Source organism: Mustela nivalis (assembly GCF_964662115.1).
Source record: "Mustela nivalis genome assembly, chromosome: 17".
Classification (NCBI taxonomy): Eukaryota; Metazoa; Chordata; class Mammalia; order Carnivora; family Mustelidae; genus Mustela; species Mustela nivalis.
In genome coordinates, this window is record NC_139036.1 from 56318340 (window position 1) to 56329568 (window position 11229).

Sequence of the window (11229 nt, forward strand, 5' to 3'; positions counted from 1 at the left end):
GTCTCTAAAGTGACACCAGCCTCTTGGGACTGGCCTAAAAGACCGTGTAGTCGCCTTGTAAACTGCAAAGCACTAAAGACCGAGGTACTGTTTTTTAAAGGCTTGTCCATGTGGCTGGAAACCAAGAGATGGGAAGGCCCTGGGAGTGGACAGAGGTAGGGAAGACCCATACCAGAGGCCTGGGGTCCCGGGCAAGCCACTGCCCAGACTCCTCACTCCTGCTTTTCTCTTCTAGTTTTGCTTCTACTGAGGGCTAACCAGAAAGGGAACTGGGCCGAAAAGCCAGCAGAGCAGGCGGGCAGGGGTCCCAGGATGCCTGCCGTGGGAACAGAAGGCAGGCAGGCAGGCGGCAGCAGGAGAGCCAAGCCCAGAGAGGGACAGTGGGTTCCAGGCCTGGCTGCCAACCCCGCTGAAGCCCCCAAGAGGCCCCCGAGCAGGGAGCTGGCTCTGCAGCGCCACCTGGTGACCGGAGGGGAGCTGTGGCTGGAAGGTGACCCCGAGCCCCAAAAGAAGCCGCACATCAACCACTGGCCTTCCATTATAGCTGTTTTATTTCCAGCCTGTTCCTGACCTGGAGACCCTCTGCAGTCTGAGACGAGAGAGGTGGGAGGGGGGAGAGTCAGCCCGCACCTCCACCCATCCCTAAGGTTATCTCTGCCAGGGGCAGCCCTCCACCAGGAGCAAGTGCTCAGAGGCCCCTGGAAAAGAGGCAGCCAAGATCAGGTGCCAGGGTGGGCAGGTGACACAGCCATGGCACAGAGTCCCGCTGACTGACCCAGGCCCTCGCCCGGGCACAGCGTGCCTTCTCTCCCTGCCAGCCAGGCTGGGATATAGGCTCAGCGCCCCAGCAGCCGCAGCATCTCCTGAGGATCCAGCAGCTTCTCCCTGGGCTTCCCAGCACCCTTGCCCCGGGACACCTCCTCGGCATCCAGCTTCTCCCAGTCCGAGAAAGAGACAGGCTGGACCCCTGTGGCACAGGAAAGATGAGTCACTGCCTCCCCTCCTCCTCTTCCGCCCCCAGCCCGGAGCACCCCCTCCCAACAGTGCAAAGGCCTAGGTCTGCCCTCCACGCCTCCCAAGAGCTCACACAGGGCCCAGACCTCGGCTGCTGAGCAGGGCCTCGATGGCCGCGTAGCCAGGCCGGGGACCAGATGGCAGCAGCCCCGCCTTCAGGTCCTGCAGCAGCATCTGGCCGGTGAGGAAGCTGTCAGTCATGGTAGTGGCAATGACCCCTGTGGGCCCCCGCTTCACCCAGCCGCTGCAGTAGAGTCCTGGCAGGGGACAGCGCAGGGTCAGGAAAGGCCAGCCCGAGTCCCCCAGTTTACACACACGTGCATATGCACACATGCACACGCATCCGCACATTCCAAGTCCTCCCGGCAGCCCTGAGTCACCTGGGCCCATTGTGGCTCCCGGCCCAGCGTCCCAGACCCCTCTCAGCCTGTTCCTACCATAACACCCCTTCCCCTTCCATCTTGCTGTCGCCTAGGGGCTCCCCGAGGGTGGGGGATGGGTCCTGCCCCGCCTGCAGTCTCAGCAGGCCCTTCGAACCGCGAACAGGATGAATAAGGAGGCAGGCATGTGGGTGTCTAATCAGACCGGAGCATCCCTGAGGACAGGGGCCGCCGTGTGATCTCCAACCCCAGCCCCGCGCACTCCGAGCAGACCCCTCAACTGCACGACACGTGGCCTGTCGGCCCGTCGGGGGCCATCCCTCCCAGCTCCAGCCACAGGGAGGGTAGCTGGGCCCCAGGACGGGGTCCGGGTACAGGGCCTGGCTCCAAGCAGCTTCCTAGTGTGTGTCACCGGCCGAATGAACAAAGAGGAGACGCCAGCCCCTCCATCCCCGATGACAGTTTGCTGCCCAGCCTCCCTGCACCCTCTCACCTGGCACGCCTAGAACCCGGCCTTCCATATTGGGGATGACCCCAAGTTTGGGGTCAAAGGGCACGTTGGGGTCGATGGGACGGCTCTTGTACCCAACACTGCTCAGTACCAGCCCACAAGGGAGGTCCTCCGTGTCTCCCGTGGGCGCTGCGCGGGCAGCCTCACCAACACCCTGTTGAGGAGAGTGTAGGCCACACCAGGCTGGGGTGGGGAGACTTGAGAAGGGGGTGTCACTGGGGCACGCGAGACTCACCTCCAGTCTGGTGACCGCCAGGCGGATGCCAGCTACCCGTCGCCCATCTGGTGAGGGCAGCACCTGCTGGGGGCTTCGGAAGAAGCGGAGGCCCCAGGTGCGGGCGGCCGATGCTTGGCGGGCAGCCTCCTCCGCCCCTGGCTTCTCCGTGGCTGTTCGAAGCAGAAGTTCTGTCAGCCGCTTCCTCTGGCGGGGGAGCTCTGTCAGCAGTGAGAAGGGCTCAGGCAGGCCTGTCCCCAGATTACAGCCCTCTCCCCCGAAGCGCTCCCCCATGCCCTCTCTGACCTAGACCATCCCCTCCCCGGTGACCTAGGGGGCCAGGTCAGGGCCCCTCACCCTTGATTCTGTCCTGAAGGCCCAAGAAATCCGCAGGATCCAACATGGGCCGGGTTCCCGGTAACTGAATCATCTCCCGAAGCTCCTTGGGGGTGGGAGGTAGGGGAGGAGTTCAGGGCCAGAGCACGGTCCCCTCTAAGCCCACCCCAGAGCCCAGCCTGGATGGGAGACACCACCGCCACCTACCACAGAAGGCACCAGGCCCCGGGGCCCTGCCTGGCTCCCCCCTCTTCCGCTCCAGGCAGCAGCCGTCCCGGGGGCTCGGTCCTGCCACACCTCCCCAGGGCAAACCATCTATTTGGACACAGACCCCCCTCTGGCCCCAGCACCTTAATGGTGAAGGCCACTTGCAGGGGTCCACGGCGGCCCACTATCCACACCGTCTTCACCCGACTCTGCCTCAGTACCCCCAGGGCAGCCTCTGTGATGTCCGTTTTCTGGCACAAAAGGAGGCCGCGAAGTCATCAGACGCTGACAAGGCAAGGGGCCTTTGCATTCTGCAGTGTTTCTACCCTCAGCGGGGAGGTCTGCGGCCTGGAACGGCACCACGGCGCCTCCTGGCGGCCAGATGGAGCACTGCCTCCAGTTCTGCAAAGGGCTCCAGCTAGGAGCAAACCAGGCTCAGGGGCCTCATTCAACAGGTGTTTCTTCAGTGCTTAGCAAGAACCAGGCCCTAGGCAAGGGGCGTGGGGGTGGGGTGGGGTGTCAACGGTAAGCGGAAGAGACATGGTGATGCCCTCAAAGAGCTTCTGATCTGGTGGAGATGGTGATACTCGTCAACCATTCATTAACAAGTATAAAATTGTAGTGGTGACACCACGCTTTGGAAGAGAAGTAAACAAATCTATGAGAAGAAGGTATTACAGGGAAATGGACCTCTTTAGGTGGTACTGGAGGAAGCGACAACTGAGCCAAGAACTGAAAGATGAACACAGGTTAACGGGCGGAGGGAGTGATGTGTACACACTGAATTGCTGTTGTTTTCAAAGGTCCATCCATGTAGCTGGAGTGCAGAAAGCAAAGCGGAAACAGTATGAAGCAAGCTCAAGGGCAGCCCTTCAGGAGACCTCTGCCTGGCACCAGAGGGAAATAGAGGCACTGAGCTCAGCTTGGAGGGTGAGGTGTGGACCCTGCAGGCAGCGGTGCCCTCTCCCCGCTGTGACCCCAGCTCCACCCCTCCAGCCCCTGACCTGCCCACTCACCTCCAGGTGCCCAGGGGGGGTCAGCAGGATCCGGGCCACATCCAGAGCCACGTTCCCTTGCCCCAGGATCACGGCTGTGTCACAGCTCAGGTCTGGTGCCAGCTAGTAGGGAGACGGCTGGGTAGGGCTCCCCTAGCCTGGGCCCTAGTCAGGCTGATCTCGGCTCCAGCCCAGTCACCAGCTGAGCCCCCAGGCTTCCCCACACCCAGAAAGCCCATCCCACCTGAGCCTCAGCTGATGCCCCTGCTGTCCTACCCAGCCCCACCTTCTCCCAGAAGCCTCCCCTGCTTGACCCTCCCCTCAGGCCTCCGGGCGTCTCACATCGCATTTCCCTAGGAGCCTCCCAGGGTGGGACAGTGGCTCCCTCGTCCCCCAGTCCCCCAGCCCCCCAGCCGTGGCACTCAAGATCGGCCCCTGGCCCTGGCTGAGGAGCGGGGAGGAAGAGGTAGCGGGAGTGCTCCCGGAACTCACCTCCCGGTTCTCAGGAAGCCCATTGTACCAGCCCACAAAGGCCCGGGCCGAGAATACTCCAGGCAGCTCCTCCCCAGGAATTTCCAGGGCCTGATGGTCCTCTGCTCCATAGCTCTGAAGAGAGACCCCAAGGGCTTGGCACCAGCTAAGGGCCTGGCAGACCCTGGAGGCCCCCTTCCAAGTCCTCCCGAGCCGCCACCCCGGGCCCCAGCCGAGGTTTGGGCCTCTGCCCCGCCACCTTCCACCCGCCGTTGGCACTCACCAGCACCACAGCATGGTAGGCCGCCTGCAGCTCCGACACGGCCACGTCCCTGCCGACCACCACGTTGCCACGGAAGGCACAGCGGTCCGAGCGAGCCGTCTGGGTGAAGGTGTTGATGACATTCTGCCGGGCCCCGAAGGGAAGGGGTTAGGGGTGGGGCACTCCGGGGATCTCGCCTGTGCCAACCCCACCTCCCAGAGTCCCCAGGAAGGGAACCTGCATGCCATGCGCAGAGGGCCTGCGGTCACTCCATGCAGCCAGGAAGCTCCCTTCCGTCCTTACCTTGACCGAAGTCCCCAAACCCCTCCTCTGGCCCAGAGAGACCCACCTTCACCTCGGGGTGGTCGGGTGCCACGCCAAAGCGCACCAGACCGAAGGGCACCAGCTGCTTCTCGTAGATGTCCACGTGGGCCCGGGGATGGTGCTGGGGAGAGGGTGGCAGCTGGTGGGGCGAAGGAAGAGGCGGGGCCCTATGGGTCCCCCCTTCCCCGACATGGCAGGAGAGCTTGGCTCGGGGCGCTGAGGACACAAGGAGAAAGAGAGGCCCCCGACTCCCCATTCGCCTGGAGAGCCCATCTGAGGAGTGGGGCGGCAGAGAAGCCCGGGTAACTGAGGCCTGACCTTGGGACTGCCGGCCCATCGAGTCGGCAAGGACTCTGGCCCACTGAGGAGGAGGAGGCAGCTCCCTTGCCCCTGGAGTCGTTTGAGGGGAACGTCTTCATCTGCTTGGGTCAGGCCTGACACACAGCCCTGCCCTAGAACCCTCTGATAGTTCTAGAAATGCCCAGCCAGTCTGACGAGCGGATAACTGCCCTTTGAAATGCATACTGCCCCTAGCTCTAGTCTCCAGAACCATCCTGTTGGGAAAGGGACCACCAGGACGTGGGTGGGGCACACAGCCAGGGCTCCTGGGGGTCTGAGGGGTATGGAAATGACTCAGTCTCCCTCTTAGGAAAAACAAGCTCACTAACACAGTGGTCCCGCCTCGCCCACCCTCTGGAGCACCTAGAGGGGTCACAGGGGAGGCAAGGGGTTGAGGCTGGGCAGAGAGGTCGGGTCTGGCTCTGCCACCAACCAGCCACATGGCCCTGGCCTGTCCCAAGACCTGCCTGGGTCTCAGACTCTTGCTCTGCACACTGGGACAGATAAGAGCCCCTGCTCTGGGTCGTCGGGAAGCATCCAAAAGGTCAGGACAGTGAGAGACGCAGATCTGGAGTCAAGATTTGGGGTTTCTATGGATAGGACACTGCCCTGCCTTCGCCCCATCCTGGGCTCTTGCGGTGACACCCCAGCTCTGTGGGACTCAGGCCAAATGCGTGCCAGCCCCCCAGTCGCCCCTACAGTCACCCCTACAAAGGCTCACACTCACCTTTGTTTAAATCCCCTCTTGTGCTCCACTCCGCTACCCGCATCTAAGTCCAGGGCCCCACCACCCATCCGCCCTTCCGGGCCTGCTCCACAGCCCCAGGTAGCGCCCGAACCCCTCCTTCACAGCCACTGGCGCTGCACCCACACATCAGGGACCAACCCAGGGAATGTTTCTGAACTTGTCGTTAAAGAGCAAGGCCTGAAGCACTTAGCCCAGCACCCGACCCACTGCGGGTGCTCAGTCCGAGCGCCGCCCTTTCCTACTACTGTTGGACGTCACCGCCTTGCCCGTGAACGTTCCCGGCCAAGGGAGAAAGTTCAAACTGCTCGGCCTGGCAGCCCCTGCCACACACAGCGCGGCTTTTCGCCTTGATCTTCCATCGTTTCCTGCTATGGCTCCGGGTCACGCTGCCCTGTCCAAGGCCACCTCCGCAATGCTAGGCCTGCTGGCGTGTTTACTGGACCTCTCTCCCGGCTGACCTTGTCTCCAGGGAACCCGTTCTTTCCTAACTCAGCTCCCTCCCTCTCTGGCTCTTCTTCCTCGGGCTTCTTTCCTTCTGCCCCCTTCTAATGAAAACACTCTCTGAGGTTCTTTCAGTGTGGGACCCCTCGCACCCCTGGACACCTTCCCTGGGGAAGCTCCGTCTGCTCCCTCCTAGGACCTCGGATGCCTGCAGACATGCGATGTTTCACTCTCTCCCCTGCTGGGCTGCCCCCTCCAAACCTGTCAGCCCTGGACGACACTGCAGACTCCTCAAACCCACCCAGATGCAAGTCAACTCCCACTGCCCCAAAACTCCTTCCTCCTGCTCTGGGGTTCCGTCTCAACCCATCCATCCGGGGCCAGAGCCAGAACCTGGGGTTCATCCCCGACTCCCCTGAGTCAATCAGCTATCTTCCCCTCCCCATCGCCCCCTCAGCAGCTCTCTGTTGCTGTCCTAGCCACGGGCCCTGCCTCCCCACCCCACCGTCGGCCCTAGAAGCAGAAAGGGCTCCGGGTCTAAAATGGGGTGCTTGCCTAAAACCTTTCAGTGAAGCCAACTATACCCAGAGCAGCGGGCTTCAGGACCCCCTGAGTGTTCATTTAAAACTGTTAATTCCCAGGTTCCAGCCTTGGAGTCAACAGTTTGAGCACGTTGGTAACTCTCCCAAGAGGACTCTGCTGGAAAGACAGGAGTGGACAGCACCACAGGACGCTGCCTGCCTCTAAGCCTGGTTAGCGGCTTCCAAGGAACCCTGGATCTGGGCCCACCTGCCTCCTCCATCAGCCCTCCACCCTTACCCACAAGCCTTTCTTCCCCACGTCACATGTCCCGGAAGGAGCCCTCTCCTCCCTCTGGGCCTTTGTCCATGCAGCTCTCTGTGTCTGGGACTCTCTTGCCTGTCACCCACCTCTCGTCTACCTGGCAGCTTCTGTCCTTCGGAAAGCAATGTGGACATCTCTTCCTCCAGGCTGAGCTGGGCTCAGCTCCCTGTACACCACGGCCTACACCTTGCACTATCAGAGCCTCAGTACCTGGATGAACCCTGTTCCCCTCCACACCACAAGCCACGCCCCATGAGGCTGTCATGTATGTCCTCGGACATCGGGGCTATGTCTGTCCTGCTCGTACCCACGTTCCTAGGGTTGAGCCTATGCCTGGAACATGTCAGTCAGTGTCCAATAGCTCACTGCTGAATGGAGAGCCTCGCCTGGTACTGAAGAGCAGCTCTGACCCATAAATACAGAGAACAGAGTGGTGGGTGCCAGCAAGGAGGGGGTGGGGGGTTGGGCAAAATGGGGGAGGGGGAGGAGGAGGTACAGGCTTCCAGTTATGGAACAGGTAAGTCACAGGGATGAAAGGCACAGCATAGGGAATATAGTCGATGGCATGGTAAAAGTGCTCTATGGTGCCAGACGGGGCCACACTAGTGGGGAGCCTAAGTGCCTCGTATATAGAATCCTGGAGAATCGCTACATTAAACACCTGAAACTGATGTAACATTGTGTATCAACCATAGTTCAATGAAAATACATTTTAGGGTGCGTGAGTGGCTCAGTGGGTTAGGCCTCTGCCTTCGGCTCAGGTCACGATCTCAGGGTCCTGGGATCAAGTCCCGCATCCGGCTCTCTGCTCGGTGGGGAGCCTGCTTCCTCCTCTCTCTCTGCCTGTCTCTCTGCCTACTTGTGATCTCTGTCTGTCAAATAAATAAATAAAATCTTAAAAAAAAAGAAAGAAAGAGCAGCTCTGCCATCAAACTGCCTGCACTCAGATCTTAGCGTCTTCCCTGTCCAGATGGGGACCCTGGGCAATGTTACTCAGCCTCAGTGTCCTCACTGGCAAAGTCAGAGTCATGACACCTGCTTCAAAGGTTGGCATGGGGAGACGAGATGCCATACAACGCCCGGCTCAGCTAAATGCCACTGTCCCATGTGCGTTGTGCACATTTCTATCTCGGGAGCACAGCCAGTAGCGTGGAATTCGCAGTGGGCAAGGATGGGCTGTGACGGGCCCCTCTATCCATCCCCCAGCGCGTGCAAGGAAAGTGCGTGCAAGTGTGTGCCAGCGAGTGCAGGCCAGGGCCATCCCTCCCACCGGGGACACCGAGAAGCCTGCCTGGGAGGCCCACTCTCCTCACTCCCCAAATTTCAGGCTCAGCTCGCAAGTGTGCCTTATACAAAGCCCTCCAGGATCTCCCCAGACCCCGTGGGATTCCTGGTCTCCATCCCAGGGCCCAGGGCTGTTCTATCACAAATCTTTTTGTCCACGCATGACCTCCTACATGTGGCAGGTCCTCTCCAGAGTCCACGGCCTCCTTCGACGAAGCTCAAATGCACCTGCTCCAGGAAACCCTTTCTTGACCCACTGTGCCTAACCCAGCTCATGCTGGTCACATCTCAGGAATGAGCTCTATCACCTGTGTTGCTGGGAAGCTGTGTCACTTTTCAGCAGAGTGTCCACCTCATGCTGGGCTCCCCAAGGCCCTCCCAGCTTTAACACTGGCTCCATGTCCTAGGCAAATTAGGACGATTGGTTACCCCCCCTTTTCAGTTTCTGCATATATGTGTGTACAATTAATATATTCATTCTTCCTCCTGTCTCTCCACAGATACTCCAAGTCCCCCCCAAAGCAAGGGCACTGTGTCATGTCTTAGTAAGCCTGGGTCTCCCTCTTCCCCTCTCATCCATGGTTCCCCCTCCCTCCTCCCTCCCACCCAGATCTGCCCAAGTCTCAAGGGTAACCAGCAGCCTTGGGGCCCTGCCCAGCAAGGCCAACACTGTAAGCCTTGAGGTTCCGGCCTTGGGGTGGGAGGAATGGCAGGTGGAGGGCAGGCTAAAAGAACAACATAGCATGGGGAGGCCAAGGCACAACAAGGTGGCTCCAGGGACAGGAAACCGTGAGAAGAGGGGACAGCCTCAAGACACAGGATGTTGAGGACAGAGGGGAAAGAGAGAAGAAGGGAAGATGAGGGGCAGGACAAAGTCATCTGCAGGTCTGCATAAACTCTGTGAAGGGCTTGACCAAGGTGGCAGAGCAGGCCATCTCCCACTGACCGCTGGTTCCATAGCTGAGGACCCAGAGTGGGGAGCCCCGGATGCAGGTGACGAAGCATATAGGGAGTGTCCAGTCTAGATGTGCTGGGAGCCCCTTTCCAGCACATCCAGGATCCAAGAGTCCTTTTAAAACTCGAAGGGGGTGGGGCTTGCCCTCAGGATTGGAGCAGCAGGTGAATCATGGGAGAGGGAACCAGGAAAATGTAGCTTACCTTCAGCAGGTGTTGGGTGGTATAGAAGCCAGCTGGGCCGCTGCCCACCACACAGATCTGGGGTCCCTGCTCCTGTGTAGAGAACTGCTGCCGAAAGCCTGGTGGGGGAGGGAAGGGATGGAGGTGAGATCAGCACTTCCCAAACCAACAGCAGCCTCAGGCAGAAGCTGGAGCTTCCCAAGCTTCACCCTAATTTGCACCCTCCTCCTCTTTTTCCCCAAAGCTTTGGCGTTTGCAGGATCCATTACTTCATCTGAACCCCCAAAGACTGTCTTCATCCAGAGCCTGGGATTTCACCCATGAATTTCCTATGTCCACTCAACAACCCCCATCACCCCTCAAGCTGCCCTACACAGTACTTCACTTTTCTTCCAGGGTTCCCACCCAGCCAGAATACCCGGTCCTTCCAACAGCCTCTAAACGATCCCAATTGTGGACCTCCCACGATGCCCGATTGTACCTCTTCTGCCCACTCTCTCTCCCCACAGAAAGCTGCAGTGCTCATATAGACCCCTGTCTTTTCTACAGACCCCTGTTCTACCTCAGACTTCGCTCTCGGCTCCCAGGCCTCCATATAACCCCCATTCACCCGGTCTCACACCTGGGCACCTCACGGTCTCTCCTTACCTTTTTGTTGACACACATCTGACCGCACAGGCTCCCCCCTGCCCCCGTACACCACGTCAATCTCGTCCGTAGGAGTGGCCCCTCCGGTTTCGCCCCTGGCCCCCTCTCGCCCTTCTCCAGCCCTGCCCCAGCTCCGCTCCAGCCCCCACACTTGACCCTCGCCGGCCTCCCCGCGCTGCCGTTTAGCCCTACAGGTAGGTTCCTGCTCCTACTCGGAGTGCTCCCGGCGGGAGGCGGCCGGGTCCGACGCCACGCCGACCAGTGCCACCAGCGCCAGCAACGCGGAGCCATGGCTGGGAAGAGCAACCAGCCAGAGGGTAGGATCCCGGGGACGCCCAGTGCTCAGTGCGGGGGTATTGGTGCCCCGCGCGCCTCCGGCCCCGCCCCCGACCGGCCCCCGCCCCCAAGCCCCGCCCTCCCACGCTCTGGGAACGCACAGCGTAGAAGCCACGCCCCAATCCCCGAAAGAATCCAGCCCCCAAAGGAAAAGCCCGCCCGCGGATCCACCCACTATTGCTTAGGGCCCGCCCCCAGGACGTCCAAGGTTTAAGGACTTAAATTTCTCCCCCATCCAATCATCTGGAGGGCTAGCGTTGAACGAGAGCGAATCTCCATCGCTGTTTCAATGCCGTCTGATGGAGAGAGCCAATAAAGAAGGAGCTTACTTTACTTAGCCTCTCCCCCTCGAAGGCGCTCGTCGCTCTCTGATGACGCAACCCCGGTCTCTTTCGATAGCAGTAACCACCCTGCCTGGGCCTGGTTTTTTCCCAGCCAATCACGAGTCGAGTTCCAAAGGCGCCTCCCTGCCCTTAGCGTAAAAACCAGAGAGCCCGGAAGTTGGGTGGAAAAAAGGGCTCCTTTGGGGCCTTGGCAGCACGTGGCTCGAGTGCGGGTGTGACCCCGGCCACATGCTGTCCAGTTCTGCCAGGCAGCCTTTTTTTTTTTTTTTTCTTTTTTTCAGGCAGCATTTTCAGCCTTCAAGTTCAAGTTCCGCCTCACTCCCCTCCCCTTCACATAGGTGAAGAAACGGAAGGAGAAGCGGCTTGCCCTCGGTGCTAAGAGCGAGCTGATCCTC

General features: G+C 60.3%; 1 protein-coding gene across 4 annotated transcripts; it reads right to left on the reverse strand.

Annotated features, from left to right (window-relative positions):
* Window positions 1–533: 533 nt before the first annotated feature.
* FDXR (ferredoxin reductase) lies at window positions 534–10556 on the reverse strand. Of its 4 annotated transcripts, XM_082704582.1 has the most exons (13): window positions 10367–10547; window positions 9677–9795; window positions 9528–9599; window positions 4740–4835; window positions 4412–4534; window positions 4150–4263; window positions 3679–3780; window positions 2806–2913; window positions 2477–2561; window positions 2141–2340; window positions 1888–2059; window positions 1101–1271; window positions 534–967 (listed from the first exon to the last, which is right to left on the reverse strand). In XM_082704582.1, exons 1-13 carry the CDS (start codon window positions 10443–10445, stop codon window positions 837–839), a joined length of 1572 nt encoding a protein of 523 aa, XP_082560708.1. In that variant the 5' UTR covers window positions 10446–10547; the 3' UTR covers window positions 534–836. The 4 variants fall into 4 exon arrangements, with proteins under 4 accessions (XP_082560708.1, XP_082560705.1, XP_082560706.1 ...); XM_082704579.1 differs by lacking the exon at window positions 9677–9795 and having other exon boundaries at window positions 9528–9625; window positions 10367–10556; XM_082704580.1 differs by lacking the exon at window positions 9677–9795 and having other exon boundaries at window positions 2141–2292; window positions 9528–9625; window positions 10367–10554.
* Between the last annotated feature and the right edge of the window lie 673 nt (window positions 10557–11229).

Bases quoted from the DNA above. Each gene is read 5' to 3' on its own strand.
- FDXR (XM_082704582.1), bottom strand. From the start codon at position 10,445: ATGGCTCCGCGTTGCTGGCGCTGGTGGCACTGGTCGGCGTGGCGTCGG. The intron at 1,272-1,887 runs GTGAGAGGGTGC...GTCCCCTGCCAG, and splicing joins CCGGGTTCTAGGCGTGCCAG to GACTCTACTGCAGCGGCTGG. The intron at 968-1,100 runs GTCTGGGCCCTG...CCTGTGCCACAG, and splicing joins GGCCCTGCTCAGCAGCCGAG to GGGTCCAGCCTGTCTCTTTC.